At 42.0% G+C, this 22908-nt stretch overlaps 3 protein-coding genes across 4 annotated transcripts in view; 1 reads left to right on the top strand and 2 right to left on the bottom strand.

The window, feature by feature from the left end:
• The window catches only part of adamts13 (ADAM metallopeptidase with thrombospondin type 1 motif, 13), a 9135-nt gene extending 5456 nt beyond the window's left edge, over positions 1-3679 (top strand). Inside the window, exons 19-29 of one of the 2 annotated variants that reach the window (XM_017417283.3) lie at positions 57-236; positions 392-590; positions 660-762; positions 852-981; positions 1116-1292; positions 1387-1591; positions 1850-2147; positions 2233-2376; positions 2458-2637; positions 3081-3256; positions 3369-3679. In XM_017417283.3, coding sequence (XP_017272772.1) covers positions 57-236; positions 392-590; positions 660-762; positions 852-981; positions 1116-1292; positions 1387-1591; positions 1850-2147; positions 2233-2376; positions 2458-2637; positions 3081-3256; positions 3369-3524 — 1948 coding nt within the window. In that variant the 3' untranslated portion in view covers positions 3525-3679. Of the gene's footprint in view, positions 1-56; positions 237-391; positions 591-659; positions 763-851; positions 982-1115; positions 1293-1386; positions 1592-1849; positions 2148-2232; positions 2377-2457; positions 2800-3080; positions 3257-3368 lie in introns of those variants that run through there. The other variant, XR_003039195.2, reaches the window with a different exon arrangement.
• Positions 3680-3709: 30 nt separating this feature from the next.
• On the bottom strand, positions 3710-9893 carry LOC108236552 (carnitine O-acetyltransferase). The gene is made up of 14 exons (XM_017417282.3): positions 9733-9893; positions 8280-8549; positions 7923-8041; positions 7323-7376; positions 7027-7192; positions 6454-6628; positions 6188-6366; positions 5994-6094; positions 5787-5906; positions 5553-5675; positions 5339-5474; positions 5188-5250; positions 4962-5099; positions 3710-4831 (listed from the first exon to the last, which is right to left on the bottom strand). Exons 1-14 carry the CDS (start codon positions 9757-9759, stop codon positions 4616-4618), a joined length of 1887 nt encoding a protein of 628 aa, XP_017272771.1. The 5' UTR covers positions 9760-9893; the 3' UTR covers positions 3710-4615.
• A 3550-nt stretch (positions 9894-13443) lies between these two features.
• LOC108236485 (immediate early response gene 5-like protein) lies at positions 13444-14584 on the bottom strand. The gene has a single exon (XM_017417152.3). The coding sequence runs from the start codon at positions 14442-14444 to the stop codon at positions 13548-13550; it is 897 nt and encodes a 298-aa protein (XP_017272641.1). The 5' UTR covers positions 14445-14584; the 3' UTR covers positions 13444-13547.
• Between the last annotated feature and the right edge of the window lie 8324 nt (positions 14585-22908).

Raw genomic sequence — 22908 nt, 5'->3', positions numbered from 1 at the left:
CCCCACAGTCGCACTCAGGATAAATGAATATGCATGAATAATTTACTGTTTTGCAGGTGGGATGCAGGGAACTTTGGAGCTTGTAGCGCCTCCTGTGGAGGGGGAGTTCGGGTGCGTTCTGTGCGATGTGTTCAAAAACACGCATCGGATTTAGTACCGGTTCCAGAGTCTGAATGTCCCCCTGATGCTGCTCCACACTCTGCTGAAAAGTGCAACCTGCGCCTCTGTCCTGCCAGGTGTGGCCTGCAGCACTGTACGCACGCGTTAGACGGCCCTGGAATGAAATTATTCCTGAAAGCGCGTTTCCTCCAACGATCACGGAGGACTCGTGGTGCTGTTCTGCCGCCTCAAAGGGAGCTTTAAGCGAAAAGCCACTTTTGTTTGCTCGCAGATGGCGCGTGTCAGAGCCAGGGAACTGCTCTGCAGTGTGTGGGCCAGGGGAGGCGAAACGCGTCGTGTCCTGCGTTCGGCAAGAAGACGGTCGGGATGTTGAAGTGGATCAACGCTCGTGTTTGAAGCAGATCAGACCAGCTGATTTTGTGCCATGTGTGGTCGATGTCTGCCCAGTTGGGTGGGAATCTGAGGGGGAGGTAAAGTTTAACAAAAAATAAAAAGTGATAGTAATTTCTAAGTGTCAGACATGTCTCTTTTCTATTCAGGGGTTGGCTGTCTTGAAGCCTGGCTTGTCACCACGCTCCGGTCAGGCTCCTGTGTTTGTGTGGAGCCCTGTTGTCAGCCAGTGTTCAAAGACTTGTGGCAACGGTGAGTTCCACAACATCGCCATTTCCACTTCAGCGCCGACACCTTTGGTCCCATTTAGTAACTCAAAACCCAACGCTCATGCATGGAAGGAACACTGCAGGTGTGGTTTTCCTGTGTGGATCACCGGTCCAGACAGGGCGTTCCTGACTTCAACTGTGACGCTTCTACCAAGCCTGATCCTCAGACTGAGATCTGCGGCACTTCTTCCTGCCCCGCAATGTAAGACGAGCGCAAAAACTACGCATTTCCACGTTTTGTTTCAATCACACAGAGAACCCGTATAGCTGCAGAATAAAGCTTTGCAATCTGCAGCTGCTTTGAATTGTTTTTTTGTTTTTTTTCATATCAACCAGGTGGCGCTCTAAGCACGGAGTCTGCAGTGTGACGTGTGGAGGAGGGGTGGCAAACCGGGTGCTGTACTGTGCCGGAGAGGTGGAGGGACAGGAGGAGGTGGTGGACGACGCCAGCTGCAGTGACTTTCCCAAACCTGCAGCAGTGGTTTCTTGTAATACTCACAGCTGTCCTGCAAGGTAAAAAAAAAAATCTCACACAAACACACACACACATACACACACGATTGAGACAAAAGGAAAACAGATCTCAACACCCGCGTCACCTGTCCAGGTGGAAGGTTGTCAGCACATCCCCCTGCTCTGTCTCCTGCGACCTGGGTATAGCTACCAGGAACGTGTCCTGTGTCCAGTTTATCCGTGGCAAGGAGAGTGCGGTGTCAGAGGATCGCTGCCGGGCAGTCGTCAAACCGGCCACCGCCACACCCTGCCTGGTGAAAGTCTGCACCTACAGGTGGGAGGTGAAGCCGTGGAGCCAGGTACATTCGACAAGACTGTTTGAAAAGGAATAGACATTAAGAGCAAAAATATTTCATATATTGATTAGCCATTGGATAGAGCAAAACACACCAGCAACTGAAAAAAACAAAGGAACAAAAAAAAAAAAACCTCTGCAAGGACATGATGGCCTGTCTGCTCAAATATTGTTGATAGTGTCAACAATATGACCCGTGTCTGTTTGTACATGATCCTGTTTACACTCTGACCTGAACTCACCTCTCATGTTGTGTGTTCAGTGTTCAGTGCCCTGTGGATATGGCATCCAGTCGAGAGCCGTCTCCTGCATGGGCCCCTCCAAGCCGGAGCCCCTCAGCCCCCTGTTTTGTATGCACATGCCCAAGCCAATCACCATCCAGGGCTGCGACAGGGGCAGCTGCGGAGATGTGACCTCCGCCGCCGCAGCTGCGAAAACAAACCTCACACGGAGCCCTCTCCCATCTCCGACTCTGGGCCACAAAGATGAAGCGCCTGCGGGTGCAACGGAAGCCGTCGCCGCTCCATCGACCACCGTCCCCACCCCGACACCTGAACCCAGTCAGTGCTCGTAACTGCTCTTTTATCGCTCGTTATTCGCTGAAGAGAGAGCGCGATTTCAATCCCAGTGTATCTGCTTTTCCAGGTGCTTGTGGACAGCTCCTTCTGGAGGAATCAGGCACGGTGGATCTGAGGGACGTAAGGAGCCGATGCACCGTATCCATAGGTCGACCCCTCGATGAGGTCATCCACATTAAGGTCACATCCAGCTCCTTGAGCTGCAGGAAAAGTATGCCGCATTCAAAGTGTTTTCCCCAAGAGTTCCGCTGCTGAGGGGTACGCCTAACTCTGCACGCGCGTGTCGTCACAGAGGAGTACGTGGCGTTCTTCGACCGCCTCGCTTTCGTGAGGAAGTGCGCGCAGGTGGCCGGGAGCGAACTTACCACCAGAACCAACGTCCTGCTGGTGCGACAGAATCTGTTCACGCCTGGGAGCGGGGTCGCGTTCACCTACAGCTCGCAGAAGAACGCGAAGCGGAGCCACCACCGGGGTACAGCAGCTTTTTCTAACCCACTTTATGATACGAGGTCGAAAAAGAAAGGCCCACTGAAAGGTAAGGGATCAAAAAGGTGAATCTAAGGACGTCTTGGAGACGGCGATGAGACGCAACCCAACAGAAAACGGAAAAATAACCGCAAATAACGGAGCAGAGGTAAAAATATTGCAAAGCTCGATATTTTTTTGTTTGTTTTGTAAACAGTGGCCTTGCAGCTGTACATGTTGTTTTCCCTCCACCCTGCTGGTGGGGAGGGGCCTAATCCAAGGCATTAACACAGCAAAGTGTATTATAGCAGGGAGATTAACCCAGCACAAAATCTGCTGCTGAGAAACTCCTGCATTTTCCATTTCGCACAGATGTGGCTGAGTCTTGACTGCACGCGCGACTCTCCGCCAAGCAGGGATATAACGCTCCTCGTTTTTTGCCCTCGACAGATTGCGACATTCAGCTATTTTCCCCCAGCGGCGTTTTTGAGAATCCGTTAACATCGAACACTAACCACACCTGCCGAGTGCTCATCAACGCCCCTCCCTCGGTGAAGATCAGAATCCAAGCTCTGCACATAGGATTAGTATTCAACGCCACCAACTCCCGGTCTACATACATTATGGTGCGCACACGCTCTGCAACACATGTTTCAGTACGCTGCGCAGCCAGGAGGAGGAGGAACTTGTGCACGAAACGACTGACTGACTGCATTATTCCCCTTTTTTCCCCTTCAGATTCGGGACATGGATGTCTTGAAGACCAACGTGTTTAACGGCCGACAGCTGTTCCTGTGGCGCTCCTCTGGAAATATGGCCGAGGTGGAATTTCACGGCGACTACCTGCACACCAAGGGGACCTTCAGAGCTGAATATTCCTTTGTGCATCTCTGATCCTACACGCACAACTATTAGGAGTCAGTTCGTGCACTAGTGCGGAACATCTCTTTAGTTTGCAATACTTAAAATGTACTTTTATTCTATTCTGTAAAAAAAAAAAAAAAAATCTAGTCAATAACTTACATCCCTACTCTGTGCGCTTAATGTTTTCCCCTGAAATAAACAACATACAGACCAAGGCACTCAAAATCTTTTTAAGTGAAGAATAGGGTGCTTGAAAAACTCCTTAAAGTCACAGTTCATATATTTTTTTGAAGTGAGGTCCTGTGGAAATATTATGAACAATTAACGTCTTATGTCTTGCTCGTTGAGTGACTTTACTTTGGAGAAATAGTTTAATTTGGATCAGAATTACAAGCTAAAAGCTTGTCTGAGTGAAACCAAGACCAAAGGAGGATTTCTGACAATCTCAAAAATTTCAGAATGGTTCAAGCGAGCCAATCAGCAGTTCCGATGAGACCTGAGGCACTTCCAGCAGGAATAATAAAAGGTTTCTGCTAGAATAATCATGCAATGCAAAACTAACTGAGGTGTCAAGGTTTCTAAAATAGTGCTCACGTAAACCACTATGAAATGTTTGAAATTGGATTTGCTTTCGGAAAGCAGTAATCCACTTTAGCTCCTGGCCCCACTCGAACTAGCCCTTAGTCAGGCACGTCCGGTCAGATTTAAACTCTATTATTAGCTTGTCAGAACGCTCAGAACTCAAACGCTGTTTCTCTAAACTGAGGATGTTCACCGAGCTATTAACAATAGGAGCGTTATTAATTGGCCAAAACCTTCCCAGAGAACCCCACTTTAAAAGACCCGAACTATTGCTTTAAGTATAGCTTAGGGAAAAAAAAACTATTTGCACTATTTCACCACTTTTACAACAATCTTAAATATTTCATTTTTCGCCAGATATTTTTCCCCCATCTTCAGTCACGCATTATAGGCTCCCCCACAAACCCTGCGGTAACAGGCTTCCTCCCCGCAGCTCTCCGCCTCTTTGCCAGAGTGGCATTCTGCCAACAGCTCTGGCAGCAACTCGATTCAGTTTCAGCTTTCGTGCTCGCCGGGCGCGCTGGGCCCCATGTGCGGGATCACTGTCTGGCCGCGGCTGCGTCTTCCAGGAGGGCTCTCATGTCCAACAATGCGTCCTCCACGGCCTGAGCGAAGTTGGCAGCGTTCGTCTCCTCGCAGCTGTTGAAGGCCGTGATGGCGATGTTGATGTGCTCATCCATGGGATTGTAACACACTCCGTAGCCATCTGGCACCACCGGACCGAAGCACATCACGCAGTCTGTCTTGGAGCCAACCTGGATATTGAGATGCGGGAGAGCAAACGTGAGAGTAAATAAGTCAGACCGTAAACAATCATTTGCTCAGTCATAATAAGCTGTTGTTGTTGTTGTTGTTGTTGTTGTTTTTTCCCCAAGACAAACCTACCTGGCTGGTGGAGAGATTAAAATGATGAGCTACTGCAAAAGAGGTATCCATGAATATCTCGGGCATGGAGGTCAGGTCTTCAATGCTCAGCATCTTCAGCCCAAGAAGGTGTCTGTCTATGGCTTGCCCATGGATGGCCTGAAAGAATGACAAACGCATTGGGATCAGATGGTTTGAAAAGTGTATTTTTTACAGAAAACGAACAAAAAACAACTCCGGTTCTCACATTGTACGTGTTCTCCTTGTGCGTCTGAACAGCTTTCTGCAGCAGTGCCACCGTCTCTGCGTTCTGTTGGGAACATTCACCGCTCAGGAAAACATCTTGCGTTCAACACGTGGCACGTTTTATTACGTGAACCTGTGACGTTCAGCTGTACCTGCTTCGCCGGGTCCTGCATCGCTTGGACAAACCTGAGGGAGTCGGCGGTAGCTGGACGAATTGCATCTGTCCGCCCATATTTAAACATTCTTAGTGACGCGCTCTCATAGGTAGAGCAGCAAGTGTCGTACATCCTAAAATACAAGAACGACACATGAAACGTTGGCGCTACGACCCATTTCTCCCTGGCATGAAGGGGGGTTGGGTAGTACCTGAAGTAGGCCAGCTGAAGAGCCATTTGCACAAAGGCATCCGGACTCAGCTTATGTTGCTTTGGTAGGTTTTTCCCAAAATGCGAAAACATGAGCACCTTCACGTCCAAGTCCTGCATCATTCTATAGAAGAAACAACAACAACAACAAAAAAGAGACAACAAAAAAAGAGGACGTTCGCACAAAATGTTGTCAAAGACAGGAAACAACCATAAACATAAGAGCTGCACTCACATGTTCATATTTTGTTTGGCTTTTTCAATATCTCTCTTGATCTCAGGTGTGATGTTGAATCGGAGTTTCTGAGGCATGGACAAGGGAACCATAGGAGAGCGAACTATTTCAGTACTCCTCCTGTTGAAAAAAAACAGAGCCAATAATTCAGCACGAGTTCATCCAAAAACAGGAGAAGCGGTCATCTAAAAACTGGGGGAAACTTACATGTATTTAACGACGTAATCGATGAGAAAGACAATGGGTGGGCCCTCAGCGGGTGCATGTTCATACACCAGTCCGCATGTACCGTCTTCACCAACAATGAACTGAGGAGGATTTGCAAGTACATACGTATTGTCAACTGGTGCCAGAGTCCCGCTTGGTATTTTAAATGTGAAGGAACGTTTCCCCGAACCGACCTGTAAGGTCTTATCAAACCAACGGTTGCCGCTGTTCCACCGCGCTCCTCCCCCGTGGAGCACCTGGGCAGCCCCGCGGCTCAGATACATCTCATCCGACACCCGGAGCATCGGCGCGTCCAAACAAACCGTGAATATACTCTTCTGGATGGCCCGAACTGACTCCTTGTTCGTCTTATCTGAGGGGCAACGAACGCACCGTGAGGACTGAATGTTTCCTCTCAAAGGTGCTGGGAAATTAGGAAAAAAATTAATTCTCTGCTCACCTTTAATCAGGTTGTTGTAGGCTTTTCCCCAGGTGTTGCGGTGCTGCGATGTAAGGATGCCGATTGGCTCTTTGTTTGTCTGCAAAGACGAATTCCAGATCTTCTCCAGCTGAATGTGAATCTGATCAGCCGTCAGCGGGGTGTGATCGCTGTTGTACACATCCAAGACGAAGAACTGGGAGAGACAGACCAAGTCAGTTAAACTTTCTGCACAACTGATCATGAAACTATATAAAATAAATGGCTATTGGATGCTCTAGTAAAAGAGTTCCAAAACTTTTCACCTGCTGACCTACAAAATGATAGGAACAAAATCTTTTAACACTAATATCTGCCACTTCAAATATGCAAACTTTGCTAATAAACAAGGAAATAATGACAACACAAAGAGTCTGAACAACCACAATACTATTTGTTATTCATTTAGAACTACTGTTTTTGATTTTTTTTGTAACAATTATTAGGATAATATGCCAAAAACAATTATGTTCATATGTAAGTTATTTCTGAACAATACCTAGGGACCCCCTGCGTAGTTGAAACACTGAGAATTTCACTGCCACGTAAGCGTACCTGAAAGTTGTGGACCACAGTGATGTGAGTCGGCGGCGTCTTCCCCGTGTTGTAATTCACAACAGTGTCCCTCTTTGGTCCAGGAATACGGCAGGAGGACAGAATCTGGTAATACTGGTCCATGCACAGCGGCTTCCCGCTCAAATACTCCACGGGCAGAGTTCTCCTGTGATGATAAATTATTATTTTGCAGTTTTGAAAAACAGGCTCAGTTATAACAATAATGACCTTTTTTTTTTTTTTTTTTTTTTTTAATGCAACAGCAGAATGTTTGCACACATTTCGGGCAAACTTACGAGTCAATCATTCTTTTAAAGTCCAAAACTCCTGCAATCAGTTTGGCAGCAAACCTGCAGAAAAGAAACTGTGACGTTACTGACAAACCACTTTTTTTTCTTTTTGAAAAGAAGTGGACAGCAGACGCGAATAAATTCAGTTATCAGAACCCTGAATGGAGCCGCTCGCAGCTCAGTGTCATTCCAGATGACCAAATAATACAAATGAACCCGAGCTAGTAAAGCACCGGCTTCTCTATGAGCTAGAACTTTAGTAATTAAACGATCGCGGTTACAAGTTTAAACTTTGTCATAAAGATATGGGCGACCACGTTTGCAGCGTATCCCGTGTGTCACAGCAGTTAAAAACAGCTGAGCAATGGCATGAGAGGCTCACGGGCTTTAAATAGCCAGCGTGTGGGGAGAAGACTTTGCCAGAGTCAGCTTGAATCTCGAGCAAAATAGGGGCTTGTTTACACTGCACTTCAACACAGATCACTTTAGGGGAGCAGCTCCACGGCCGCACATCAAACGATTACTCTTTTGTTTGCACGTGTCAGCAGTGTTTAATGGCACCGCACAGGTGTGACCAGTTTTGAAAGCGTCTGCTCGACTTCCCACCTCATCTGCCCCTGACGATCGTGGAAATGCATTCGAGGGAGCACAACTCCAGGGCTGGTGTAGACCGCCACCGGCATCCGGCAGTCGAGATACGCGCACTGCATCCACCACTCCGACAGCTGCAAAGACGCGGAGAGTCGGGGAAACAAGACGGGACGCATTTGAACACAGTGCTTCATAAAAATACAGATGTCCAGTGTGATAAAATAAAGATCCAGATCCCGTCCTTGAAAGACTGGGGTGTCGGAAACAATTACATTTCTTAGGAAATGTAATAAAAAAAAACCCATCTTGACTCAGATCAGACCACTATTAGTTGAATACATACAATGTATACCAATGAAATCAAGTATCTACCCAGTTATCCGTCTTCCGTGCCCGTCTCTCCAGGCCCTTCTGGAGCCTGTCTCCCACTCCACCTTTGAGGAACTCCTGGACCAGTTTCCGGGTGTGCTCCAGCTCGTCCTCACTGACGATGGGTTCCAGAGCGGCCAGGTAGCGCTCGCACGTTTGCCTCAAGGGTGGAACGGGCAGCTTGGGCAGGCCCTCCTGATGTGCGAAGGACCTCTCCGGGATCTGCGTGACCTGTCTGAGCAGGCGGCATGGCTTTGTAACGCCCGGCTGCAGCTGAAACGCACGAGAACGATTAGCCCACGCGGTACTTTCAGATCGCAACTTTTTAACAGTGACAACTTTTTAAAGCTATGGTCCAATGTTTGAACCTGCTGTACATGACCATAAATATCTTACTGAGTTTGTGCAAAGGTGCAGGATCACTAATATTTGCTCTGACACGTAAGTCGAACCAGATAGCTAAGTGAAGACAAGCTGTAAAGTGTCAGCAAGCTGGAACGTGTTTGATCTATGCTTGGAGTACTGAATGCCTCAGTGCAAATGAGTTGAAATAGAAACTTGACTCAAAGTTGTGAACATCACTTTTAATTATTTACAAAGGCATATACTGCATATGGTTCTGCCAGTGAAAAGTGACACCGAGGCGACTCAATGAAGCAGCTCTATTTGTTTGGAGCCTCTGGCTTAGCTTCTGGAAAGCCTATAAATAGATTATTGACAGTGCAGAACCTTTGGGTTGGCTGCTAAAACAAACATACAAGAAATCCCCAAAATCCACCTGTTCTCTCGCTGTTTACTCATGGCTTTTAATATTAAATCACTCCCTGATTTAAGGATTTAAAAATGTTGCACTGTAAAAAAAATAAATCTAAAACTGAAAACCTAGTTTGTTTGTTTTTTACACCAGCTTAACTTAAAGGAGCATTAACATAATTAATACAGAAGCAATTAAGGCTTGCATCTATTTACTGGCGTCCAATTTCCGTCAAGCTCATGAAAATACAACCTTAAACTTCCGGTGGACGTTACCAAAATAAAAGTATGCGAGCGTGTCGCGGGTTTTTAAATTTTATTTAATTCATCAATAACTGTTGTTGTCAACATAAAAAAACCACAAAAGCGTGGATGATCCTGATGAAGGAGGCTTTATTAAAACAAACAGAGACTACACTGTCTTTGCGGATGTCCTAAATAGCAACATGCGCATTAGGATAGCGGATTTCGGCAACATTAAGCTAACATTTAAGCAAAATGTCACGCTCACGAGCTGCAAAATAAAATGTCCCCGCAGCAAAATATGCGCACTTCACAGCATGCAAAGACAAAAGCTGAACTTTGTTGTGACCTCGTATGTCACAATGTTGTCTTCCTGTGGCGTCCCCCCACCCCCTTCTTCACTCTTTGATTCCGTAAACACTAAATTAACCACCGCTAGTTTTAACGCGGAACAACTCACCAAGGCTCTGACAAAACTGCCCAACATCCTGTCAGAAAAACGCGCTGAAGCCTTTGAACGTCCCGGGAAAATAAATGGAAAAGCCTCGGGTTGTCATATCTCAAGGACAGGACAGGCACACTGTCTATTCTCAGCTGTCCGCCCCCTCCCCTCGGTCCGACCGAGCAACAGAGCTCTCCCGAGCAGGGAGGCCATATTGGCCTCGCTGCGTCATCGGGTCCGCCATATTGGAACGGGACACGCCGAGCAGGGAAACCGCGGAGACAAGGAGCTGTGGGTTTAACGGAATTAAAAGTGGTTTAAGGCTTATATTTCACAAATAAAATGTTTTTATTTAAAGTTATTTTCATACACCAGTGAACTCTAAACTGTCCCATATTTGAGCATTTCTTTTAAACTGCAAAAATAGGTAAAATATTATGCAATATGCACTTATTATGTACAGTGTTTGTTTTACATGATTGTTTTTTTCATCATCTATTTGACCATTCAAATTTTTAGAAAAACACAAGTTTTATAACTATAAAAAGAAAAAAAAAACATTAAAATGATCAAACAAAAAATATATCTATATACTTTTGAACAGTGCATGCCCAATAGTCACTGATAGACTTATTTTTACTTTTTGCTTTAAAAATATATGGTTGATTAAGATGTATTATTTAGTAGTAGTTTTATAGTTAATATATGTTATCATCATCATCAACAACAACAATAACACAACAGAACAATAAATGTTGAAGCAGCCTATTAAAATAACAATGATCTAAATGCCTAGATTACCAATAATGAACCAAATTTAAATGAGAAGACATCTATAAAAAACATACTGATGCACATAAAGTTATGTTGAAATCAAATCTGTCAATTAGACTATTTAACGCCACATCAGAGTGGTGTTTTTCTAATGAAGGGCCTGCCCCTTGTTGTACAGATGAGAGTACCTATATAGGGTGATGGAGATTTTTGTTCCCTCTTTCAAATCATGAATTAAAGCATGTATTATATACACACATGCATTATAATACATATCAGTGCCTCATACAGGATGAGGTGGAGGTGAGAAGTAGATGATCTGATAGTTTGAATGACAGAACACACTTTTAAGAATAGTGATCAGACACTGATTGTTCCTGGACATGAGGATCACTGAACAGCAGTGATAACAGAGAATCTGATAAGTGTGACAGGCAGGAATGAACCCCACTGCCATCACCCCACCAGGGAAAAAAAGATATATTCATGAATAAACTCAAACAAAAGCTAGTCTACTTTAGTCGCAAGTGGGCCGTGTGCAATAATTACTGGGGTTTGAGGACCACAGGCAATACTTTGTAAAACCTTTTCTTCCTTCATCAAGCAGACCAGGCATTCTTTATCACAGTTTTAGCCTCAGAAAAAAGTGTCTTTTGTTTGGTTTAATATCCAAGCTAAAAACGCAGGTATTATACCTCCTTGTTCTTGCAATTCTTTTGGAAAACTTGCAGATAAAAGGGAGGATTTGACTTGTATTGTTGTTTGAAATTGTATTCTTAAATCACAACAGTTTTATTACACACTGGTTGCTCTTGGCCAAGTGAAACAAAAATTACTTTTCAGTCCATTCACTTTGAAATTGTGAAATTTCTAAACAGTCTTTCCATCTTTTTGTCTTTAAATGTAAGCTAATGTGGCTTTTGCTGTTGTCTTCTGTCCGTACGGCACTCTTACCGTCTCTTGCACAGATCAGATGGATGAGTCACTCAGACACCTGCTTACAGGTGCACTTGTTTACCCTCTTCCATGCTTTACCAAAGAGTGTCTGTTTGACAGAGGCAGACTTCTACAAGCCTAATGTGGTGCTCAAGGTATGAGAGTAGCTCTGATGTGTATTTTATATATTCACACAAATCAGTTTCGGAATCTACAATAGGGTACTGTCAGCATATCATATTTTTAAGTACAATTTATGCAAATTACACTCATATATTCTGATCAATACCTTGTAGATATGGGTAGGATAACAGAAAACAAGATAACACAGGGTGCCAAACTCTGAATTTAAAAACTTCATCCTAGCCAAGGGCCTATCTCAAACAATATTTACCGAAAAAATACATAAATTAACCTTGGTTTTAGATGTAATATGTCAAATTATTCATCAAATACCTTTTCCAAGTTTCATATTATATTACATTTAGAAGAAACATACTTTAATGAACAAGGAAAAAAAGATAAAACTTAATAAGTTATTAGCATTCTCCATTAAAACAGCTAAAAAGGCATTAGCAAAAATCCAATCATACACTTTCTATTAACTCTGAAACAAGAAGAAAAAACTAAAAAAAAGGACAATATACACTGAAGCAGACACATGAGTTAATGATGCACATTAACTCAAGTCATCAGTTTAAAGTCCTGTTTTATGTTGTCTGTTGCCTTTTCCCTGTCCAAATCAAAGATCACTCAGAAATTGAAATGTCGTTTTCTTGGCTTCAAAGTCACTGTAATGAGAAGACTTCCCTAAACAGGCTAGTTTTTGAATCAAAATAAGAAGCAGTAGGAACTCAGTTTGTCACAAACTGAAAGGTCAGATCTAATAAAAATGTAATCTTGATGGGGGGCCTGATCAAATGTTACCTAGGGCCAGTTCTAGGAGAGCTAACAGATTCACAACACTAGTTTTAATTATTCATTTTAAATATTGTTTTATTGGAAGAATACAGCTGAAACCAGTTCTTTCTCACGTGCTTGGAATCGTGTTTAGTTCTAATCGTATAAAAGCTCAAACATGCGGGTGTGAAAGACTTGTTTCTCTCGTGTAAACATGGAAAAGTTCTGTCAAGTCCACCCTTCCAAGATGGCGGCGCCGTTGACGTGCGGAGCTGTTAGCCTAGCTATGCTAACCGGGAGGGGGCGGGGCTTATGCTGACGGGGCAACTCGTTTGAACTAATATCGGGCTTCTTTAAATCCGTGCTTTTTTAAAAAATAGTTTGGTCCGTGTAGCTTAACACGTGTTTGACACTAAATCTTTCAGCATTTAAATTAAAGCATCTTATTCTGTTGTTTCATAGGCTATAATAGAAGAAATAGGCTAGTTTTTATTTTATTTTTTGTCGTTTCAAACTGAGTCCTATCAGCCTCTTTATGGGCCTAATAATGAGAAATAAAAAATAACAGCAAATAATAATAATAAAAAAAACAAAGTCACGATTATTTAAACTCACTTAAAGAGACTAGTGACGTAGACGGTTTCGTGTTATGGTGCAGAAGTTAGAATTTAAAGCCAGTCCAGCCGTGCATTTTTTATTTTTATTTTTAAATAATATTAATTTTATTTATTTATCAAAGCAGGCTCTGGTGGGAAGCATACATTTACAGAACGGGGTATTCTGCGCAGAGCAGAGCAGAGGTGCAGGGTTCTGTGCAGATCTTTACCGGCCACATGATGGCGCTCGTCCAACATCTTCCCAGAGAGAGAGAGGGCGAGAGAGAGACAGCGTAGACGAATTTCCTCAGGAAACACAAACCAAAGACAGACTCCAGTATCACCCCCCCACGCCCCCTCCCCACCCCAAACGAATCCCAAGAAAATACACACATTTATTTCATGTGCAGTAAAGGACATAAATTGGCACGAAAAGTCGGTGTGCAGAAACAGTCGCGCATGAAAAGCATATATAACATTTCAGCAAATGTTCTTCGGCAATAAGCAGAGAGAGAGAGGGGAGAACTGCAGTCGTGTCATGGTTTATTTCAAAGCAACAAAGTAAACGATACAACAATAATAATAACAATAATAATAATAATAATAACAAAAAACAATCACACAAAATCAAAATGCCTCGATCGCTCTGGTCCAACCACTGCCTGCTAACAGTGTGTGTTTTAGGCAAATTGTTTGAGTGGCGAATATTTGCTCAAGGTCCGTCTGCTGCCAACTCACAAACTCCGACAGTCCACCTGATCCCAGCACCGAGATCAGGTTGGAGATGTTTGCGCTGTCCAACTGCTCCGACTCCGCGTGGAAGTCCTCCTCGCTCCTCATCCTCTTGCACGGCACTGCCCCAAAGTCCGGCAAATAAAACTCCGGGTCAACAAGGTAACAACTTGGGTCCAGCCTGCGCTTTTTGGAGTAGCCCTGCGCGCCCTGCGGCTGTCTGGGCTGCGCGCAACAGTCCGAGTGGAAGTATCCGTTCGTGACGGTCGTCACCACATGAGTGTCCAGGTCCAGCACCGTCTTTTGGTTGGCCTGCGTGCCCGGGACCGTCAGCTCCCACGCCGACTTGTCCGAGCAGCTCCAGCACGCTTCCGACACCAGCAGATCGGAGTCGCTCGGCGGCGGCGGAAGCGGCGGCGGAGCCATGGCGCAGGCTGCCGCGTCTTGGTGCGCCGCGTCCGCGGGGTGGCCGGCGGGCTGGTGCGCGCCGCAGTGCCACGCGCCCGACTCGAGCCCGGCAAAGTTGCAGTAGAAGTCATCGGCCAACTCCGCGAAGCTGCCTGTCAGCTCCAGACAGTCGTGCCTCTCGCGTACGGCCGCGGCGTCCTCGTACGGAGGCGTCCTCTGGGTCTGCGACGAGTTTTTGCTCATGTAGAACTGCCTGGCGTTCCTGAGGACGTACGTTACCAGCAAGTTCTTGTGGAGCTTGATGCCTCCTCTCTGCGTCCTGGAGCTCTGGATTTTCCTCAAAGAAATGGAGATCAGATTCTGTGCGTCAAATGCACACTCCATCCTCAACCGGGCCGGCCGTGCTTCCCCCTTCCTCAGTTTCTCGAATCGCTTGCTGGAGAAATATTTATCTCTTTAGTTGAGATACCTTCCAGCCTCGCGCAGACTGTGTCCATAGCGCTCCATGTCTTCCCAGTAAGGGCATGGATTTTCAACTCTCATCTTTCCTCGCCACGCCCTCGCGGAGACATTGTCCAATGGGAGGGAGGCGGTGCTTCTGTTATACGCAAATATCACAACCGAGCTCATTGAAAATGCGCGGAGCAGGCACGCTGCGTTTCTCCAAAACTGTTCAGATCTCTGTAAATCTCAACAAAAATCCTTAGGTTTTTTTTTTTGTTTGTTAACTAGGAGAGTGCCAGACAGGTACAAAAAGATAGCTATAGAATATGATGTGAAAAGAAACAAAATAAAGCAAAGGAAAGTGCGGAAATGAAAAGAATAATATGATGAAATAGACAGAAAAATGATATATTAGAAGACCAGAAGTAGAAAAAAAAGTAAAAGATCAAATCAAATAACACAAAACATGATTGAATAATTTTAATGAGTGCCACATATTTTACATATTTTATCCACTGTAAGATAACCCCCCCCCCTCTCTCTCCCACACACAAACACACATACACACAAGTGATGTCTCCAAGCAGGAGCAGAACAAGTCCTACAGTATAGCTGGAGAAGAAGCTGGGGTCCTTCAGTGTTTCCAGCAAGATGTTGCGTAACTTCTGCAAGTATGAGATGGAGAGTGCAATTTTCTTTGCAGCCATCTGTGTCTGCTGTGGCAGCGGCATCGGAGACGGTCCCCTAAAAGAAAATGTACAAATTGATTTAAAAGGGGGAAAAGCAGGCTCTGTGCTGGAGCCTTTTTCTTTTTCAGATAGCAGAGAGAAAAAACGCTGCACAAGCTCTACAGAATAATGGGCAACACCACAAACCCTCGGCAAAATGTACTGAGAAACCAGCAGAGTACTCTCTGTCAAAAGCTCCTTTTAGCAGCTACCAACAAACTACAGATACAAGGAATTATTCTTGCTTATAGCAAATTCTTTTAATACTTTGTATGTTTGAACCCCTAAAGGAGAACTCATCAGTGATAAAATTTGATGACTTCCACATATTTTATTTTTATATTCTTAAAATTTTGTCTTTTAGATAATTGACTGCAACATTTTATTTCCTTTCAGGATTTCTTTTAATGTCTATTCTTGTCTATTCTGTTTAAATAGAACAAAAATCCGATTTTCTATGGACTATAGCAAACTATGGTATAGTATATTATACTATGCTATTTTATGGTAAACTTTCCTAAGCTACAAAATTTTATAGTATGCTATGCCATACTATTCTATGCTATTCTTTTCAATTTTATGGTATTCTATTTTTTTCTAAGCTATGCTACGCTATACTATACTATACTATACTATACTATACTATACTATACTATGTATATTATACTATATATACTATGCTATGCTATGCTATTCTATGATTGCTTGAAATAGGCACCAGCTCCTTTAACCCTGCACAAAAAAGCAGGTAAAGAAAATAATTGAGTAGTTTTACGGTTTTCAGACTGCAATAAATACCACTGGGAATAATCAGAAGAAATTCTGGTATCAACTCTTCACAAGTTACAAAAAGAAACATCATAAGCTGACCTGTGATGTAAAGCTAAAAGGCAGAGATAGCCAAAAAGATGTGTGGTTCAAGTATAATGATCTTGGCTCCATTTGAAAACCACTAGAAGCAAAAATGCATTGAAGAACATTTTAAGAACCCCTGTGGAACCACAGTAGACACGCTAGAGTAGCACGTGAAGTGTTTATGAGAACCGATTGCACCAAAGGATGCCAAACAGCAAAGAAACTTGATTCAAATGATCTTAAATGTGTGTTCAGTTGTTGTGGGGGCAGAAGAAGAGCCAAGATGTCAGCGTATGTATGAGGTGATGTTTTCATTAACGAATGTTTGGAACCATCACATCACAGAGCCCACACTCTACAGCTAGGGTTTTTGGCCCATGTGCTCATTTATGTCAGTACCAGTATAAGCCTATAAGCTTGGACCAGTATTTTGATGCCTCCTACATTAAGTGGTACTTGAAGAGCCTGGTATTAACTAAGGTGGTACCTGTTATAAAAAGTTTGAGAACCACTCCGGTAGATTATAGGAATGATTTCCTATTAAAAGGATGTGTATAGGAATATACTGAATTCACACATCCAGTTAATTATGAATGCACTGGTCCAAAACTGTCAATGATGTAATTAGGACTGTCTTTAAAAAGATGGGGAAAAATATGACTCCACTCAGCTGAGTGGAAAATCTCTGTGTGGAGAGATTATCTGTCATCTGTGCCCCACATCTGTTTGTTGGTACATACACACGCAGATGGCTGACATCACACCAAACACCTGGATGGGACTTTGATTTCCTGCCAAATAGGTGGATCAGGGGGACAGCCACTATTATAATCATCATGCTCTGATTATACTGTAATGTGGAGCCTGACAAACTTAATTCTCGCCGGGGAATTAAGTTTAAATGTCAGGGAACAGACTGATGCAGTGTTCCGAGTAAGACTGTGGTAATGAGTAGAAAGTAGCGCAGCGGTGTATGATGCAAGGTGTCAGTCAGGGCTTTACATAGAATTGCTGCCATCATATCCAAATAAACATGTTATTTGTAAATTATATACTAATACTTCAGATTTATTAAGAGATCTTTCTGCCCTCTTTACTTAATTTTTAAGAAACTTCTTTGAGTGACCTGTCATTATTATAGTCAGGTTATGTTATTAGAACAAAACAAACAACAAATCATCTTCAAGATTCCTTTAGAAAAGCAAAATATAACCAGTATTCAGTAAAATCTAGTTTTCTGATATGCGATTACTAATGTCAAATTATTAAAGGTTTAACATATGTTATTGCAGAACAAGACATTGCCATCTTATCTAGTAATATTTTATATTTTGTGCCTATTTGATTTATTATAAACTGATAAATACTTTTTGTGTATGTTTTCGTGATTGCTTGCTGCTGAAGGCGAACAGTGATAATGTTTTTTGCCCGTGACTGTGTGTGTTTGTCTGCAGCGTTAGCAAAATATCTCAGGAAACAGTGGGCAGATTTTATTGAAACTCTCAGAAAGTAATGACTGGATGTGCATCTGCTACTAATTAAGGTTTGGAGTCATCCCCCATTATCGATGACTGCCACAGCGAAGCGACCTTCGCTACTCCAACCCAGGCAGTTTTACAGATGCTGAGCTAAAATTTGGTGTGGTGGTAGCTGAGAGTCATCCTCAGCACATGATCTTAGGATTGTCACATCTCGCGAGATCTCACAGTATCGCTTGAGATTGTGGTGCATTATCAAAAGGTTTGACCAAGAGGGTTATAACTTTATTCCTTCTCAGCAGGAGTTTAGTTTATATCTCTGCCATAAAGGGCGGCGGGTGATATGCATTCTTTAAAAAAAAAAAAAAAGCCAGGTCTTTCTTTTTTTGCCTTTATTCACATCATACTACATCCCCCACACGTTTCTCAGTATATTCTTTATAAAGAGAAGGCAGGCCCACGGTATCTATTACAAGCTCCTGACCCCTCATCTGTCCTTTCAGATTTGTTTCAGATTTTATGCTATTTGGAAAAAAAAGATTTCCCTACTTTATTACATTAATGTAATAATATTTTTAAATGAATATTAATTAAGAATATTTAATCAACAAGTAACAATGAAGCTATAACATGGTTAAAGTGCAGGAAACAGGAACTGAAGCATAGTATAGTATAGTATAGTATAGTATAGTATAGTATAGTATCGTATCGTACAGTACAGTACAGCATACCATAGCATAGTATAGCATGGCATAACATAGTATGGTATAGTATAGCATAGTCCACATGTCAAAGAAGCAAAATTTCTGAATGCATAATTTCATGGGTTTATTGATTGGTCATAGCTTGAGTTTCACTTTAAATCATAAATTTATTGTCATCTCAATATCATCATTGCAGAAAAAATCCTGCCTGAATTGCAATAAATCAAACCAATGGACTCTCACTGGCCTTGATTCCCACTCCTGGTTTATATGACAGTAATGGCAGAATAACAAGTGAGGACTGAGGGAAATTCGGGTTTATTGTAACTAATATTGTCATTGCAATATTAAACGATAATATTTCACATCAAAAGTTTTTTCTAATATTGTGCTGGCCAAGTGTAACATTATAACCCTGATCTTGATATTAAGTAGCTCCTTCTTTTTCCACTTTACCACCTCAGCTCCGTCACAATAGAAAAGCTCAGCTTTTTCAGGACTGACCAATATTTAACGAGTGTTTCTGTCAAAGTTTAATCAGAGCTTTCTGTTCTTCAGATTTGTAAAGACGTTCGTCTAAAAGGCAAAAACTATTTGCTCTCAGGAACTCTCTGGTTTGGCTAAAGATGTGCCCACCTCTGGAAGAGTCTTCTTCTCTTGGCTTGAATCTGTTAAATTTTCTTTGTTTCGTCGTGACACCCACTTCTGTTGTCTTCTGTAAATGTCCAGGCTTTTTTATTTTTCTTTTTTAAACAACTTTCCAGTTTGTTTGTTTTTTCCCAGGAAATATACAACTTAAGATTGGCCCCCTACTGATTTTCCCACCATTTCTCTTGTGCATTTGTTTGCTTATTTTCTTTTCTTTTTCCAGACTGAGAATGATCTTTTTATGCACACTTGGAGCATCCTCGAACAAAATGCTGTGTGTTCTTTCATACGTCTTCTAGTTCACAACATCAGCCTATAAAGTCAAACCCGACTCTTGCAATCAAATGCAGTCTTTTTACTTGTTTAGCTTAAATGACGAAGAAGGAATAATCCACACCTGTAGAGCTTTTGACTCAGTTATCTAATTACAAAAGGAGACAGTTTAACATATTAAACCACTGAAGTGAGCAGGTCTCAGAAAACCTGGAACAATGCCTGCATGTTTAACCCCGTTCAAGCCCGCTGTTGCTTGCAAGAGAAACAACTTTTGTCAGACTTTATAAATTCAAATAAAAACATTATTTTGGTGGGGCACTATACGACAGCTCATAAAGATTTCTCCTAACCTTTCTCTTCATATAAGCACTCTGTTAGTGCAGTGAGAAAAAAGAGCACCACCTCCGTATGACACTTACAGTAAGTGTAAGATGCTGATCTGGCACCATGATGCATTTGAAGGCTTTAGGTTGCACAGCATTTTAGTTCAGTAGCACAATCATTTTTGAACGAAATAAAAACCACACAGCACATTTATATAAACAATTAAAGTATAAGAAAACCGGTAAACAGACAACACAATCTTATGATAAAACATATAACAGTGGATTGCAGTTTAACAGTAAAAACTACAAAATTGTACAGTGACTTTGTTTTTATTTCCCTCCAGAGGCACAGATTGGGTTTGACTATTTCATTATATGTTCATATGGGTTTGCTAAATAATGATTTCAAAGCTCATCATGTGGCATCAGCCAACCAACTAACCAACCAACCAACTAGCCAACCAACCAGCCAACCAACCAACCAACCAATCAATCAATCAATCAATCAATCAATCAATCAATCAACCAACCAACCAACCAACCAACCAACCAATCAATCAATCAATCAATCAATCAATCAATCAATCAATCAATCAATCAATCAATCAATCAAGCAAGCAAGCAAGCAAGCAAGCAAGTAAACTTTATTTAAAAAGTGATCTTCATACAACAGAGTGTAACACAAACCTACGACTACAAGCAAGATAGGTAAGAGCAGCAACAAGGTGGAAAAAGACCGAACATGGTGTCCAAGACTGAAGGAACTGAGAAAAAACAACATTATTAATAAGGAAACATTAGAGGTGGACATTAAAATCTATTATTAAAACACAAATTTTAAAATAAAAAAAGAAAATCAAACAGATGAAAGCTCAAATGAAATAATAAAGTACTGTAAACATGAAGGTAGCTACTATCAAGTTAATGTAAATAATGACAGTAAATACAGTTTCATTCTGATCCAATCAAAAGTCAAAACTAGAAGTACAATAAATCTGAACAGATAAACACAAGATTTGCTTGAAATTGTGACTAATTAATCAGTTCAATTCATCCTTCATTTTTCAACAGGTGAGTCTGCATTCACTTTAGTTACAATCAGAAGATGTCTTCCAGAGGACCTGAGGGATCTGGGGGCTTTGTGGGGAAAAAGAAATCATAGGAACCACAAATAAATGACTCTAAAATCCGTTTTAAAACAGACAGCTGATATTATTGTTTGGCTAAAGGAGTGTGAAGGAACAGCATGTTTATAATTCTTAGATTCCTGGCATGCAAGATTATTTTCCTCTTCTCGCTTTTTAACCTCACTTCCTCTTGAAATTCCCTTTTTTTACCTCACTGTCACTGAGTTTAAAATGTCCCTCAATAGTTGGGCTTACATTTTGTAATAGTTATCAGTGGGGGTTATTTCACAGTGACACACTGTCCTACAAAACAACAAGGCAGAGATGTTTGCAGTCTCATGATTTTAAACTGTGACACTATGGTGTTTTGGAAATGCCAACAAACATGTCGACGACTCTTCCATTTTCAGGTGACACTGTTTTTTTTTTATCTTCAGTATTTTAAAATTAATTTATCCAATAAGATCAACAGGTTCTCTGTGGCTGATGCCAAATTTTAGAATGCAGGGCAGCTGATGGCCGATATACAACAACAATTTAAAAACAATTTTTAGTCTGTGAGTATTTTTCATCAAACAGAATTGCTACATAAGAATTGCTCAAGTTAAATAAATGATATTTAACAACCCTTTGAAGAACTCAGACTTGTAAAAATAATATATAGAAGAGCAATCTCATTAAAACAAAACTAAATTGTGGGCTAAGGTGATCTGGTTGTAGCTGGTTCTGCATCTTTATTTTTCTAGTCTGTNAAAAAAAAAAAAAAAACTCAATTGTGGGTCACAGTAAGCTGCTGCATCTTCATTTCCCTACTTGATTAAGTATAAACAGACATGGCCGATTGCGGATTTCTTAAAAGTATCTAAAACTGACTGATTACAATCGTTCAGCTCATTAATCTTTAAACAACATTACTGATGGAGTGTTTGATAACGTCTATCTGCTTAGTATTACAGTACATTTACTAATAAAGTATGTACTGAGAGTAAAAAAATGTTTCATTAAGCTTTTTAAAATCAAGTAATTCACACATACAACCCATCAAAAAGAGAGCCCCACATCATTTTAAGCATTTTAAGGTTCATGTGGACTATTACTGTCACAGAAATGGCAAAGCGGCATCAGTATTGTTTTATTTTAGATATTTTTTTTCAATCTCTGCAGAGTTTTGTCATGTAAATAAAAGAACTCAAACTTTGATTAGAACAATAAATATAACAGTTCAGTTAAATCACTCAGCTCTGTGCTATGAGCTAAAATGAATAACATCTAAACAGTGGAAGACAAGAGTTTGTTAAGCCAGCAGCTAACATTTTTAATCATTTGCATAGTTGTGTTTATCCTAAAAAAAACAACAACATACTATCGTGGCGCTTTGTGTTCACAGTTGTAAATAACCGGTAATTTATTACATGAAACTTTGATGGAAAGAGTTTGAGTTTGTAAACGCCGGTGTTAATCAAAAGTGTGCAAAGTTCTCGACTTCATGTTTTCTGTCCAAACAGAGGAGAAGAGAATCAGCACTGAATGAAACCAATGCAGTCTTCCCTCCTAAACCCTCGGCTGAGAGATGCCGGGTCTGTAGAAGATGCACACAATTACTTCAGAGGCGGGGTGCTTTATTTACATATGCAATATGCATAAGCAAGGTTACTGTGAGGGTGAAATAACCGCGAGATAGAAGGAGAGAGAGAAGGAGGGGTTTGGAATGCGCCTGTGTGTACGGTGGGGATGGAGGGAAATGCGTGGGGTAAGAGGGAGGCAGAAAATTGGTGTTATCAATATTTAACCAAGCCTTCCAGCATATTTATGGCAAACAATAGAGCAGACATGCAACTGTCTCATACGAGTGGAAGTGTATTTATTAGGAACTGAAGCAGAGCCTGTAAATCAGATGTTCGGTGATACGTCGCAGCCACAACCGCACGGAGTTAACGAAGAGCCTAATGCTGGGTACACAACTCCGACGATGAGAGCGTTCATTTATCGAATAACCGCACATCGCAATCGTTAAATACATCACTGATATTCATTAGTGAGGTTTCCACATCTGGCCGGCAGATGTATGTAATTTCATCAGTTTGAGAGAGAGAGAGAGAGAGAGAGAGAGAGAGAGAGAGAGAGAGAGAGAGAGAGAGAGAGAGAGAGGACTCAAAGAAAGCAATGAAAAGAGGGAGAAGAAATAAAACGTCTGGGACTTTTTTTCCCCCTTCTTTTTCTTTTTTTTTTTCACAGACCCATGGCCTCTCAGAAAATGTTTCC

The sequence above is a fragment of the Kryptolebias marmoratus genome, linkage group LG1, assembly GCF_001649575.2.
Source record: "Kryptolebias marmoratus isolate JLee-2015 linkage group LG1, ASM164957v2, whole genome shotgun sequence".
In the NCBI taxonomy this organism is placed as follows: Eukaryota; Metazoa; Chordata; class Actinopteri; order Cyprinodontiformes; family Rivulidae; genus Kryptolebias; species Kryptolebias marmoratus.
This window is presented reverse-complemented; position numbering and strand designations above follow the sequence as displayed.

Coding starts and splice junctions, on each gene's coding strand:
- LOC108236485 (XM_017417152.3), bottom strand. CDS start 14,444: ATGGAGTGTGCATTTGACGCACAGAATCTGATCTCCATTTCTTTGAGG.
- LOC108236552 (XM_017417282.3), bottom strand. CDS start 9,759: ATGTTGGGCAGTTTTGTCAGAGCCTTG. Junction 6,095..6,187: donor GGTTTGATAAGACCTTACAG/GTCGGTTCGGGG, acceptor AATCCTCCTCAG/TTCATTGTTGGTGAAGACGG. Junction 5,251..5,338: donor TGCAGGACCCGGCGAAGCAG/GTACAGCTGAAC, acceptor TGTTCCCAACAG/AACGCAGAGACGGTGGCACT.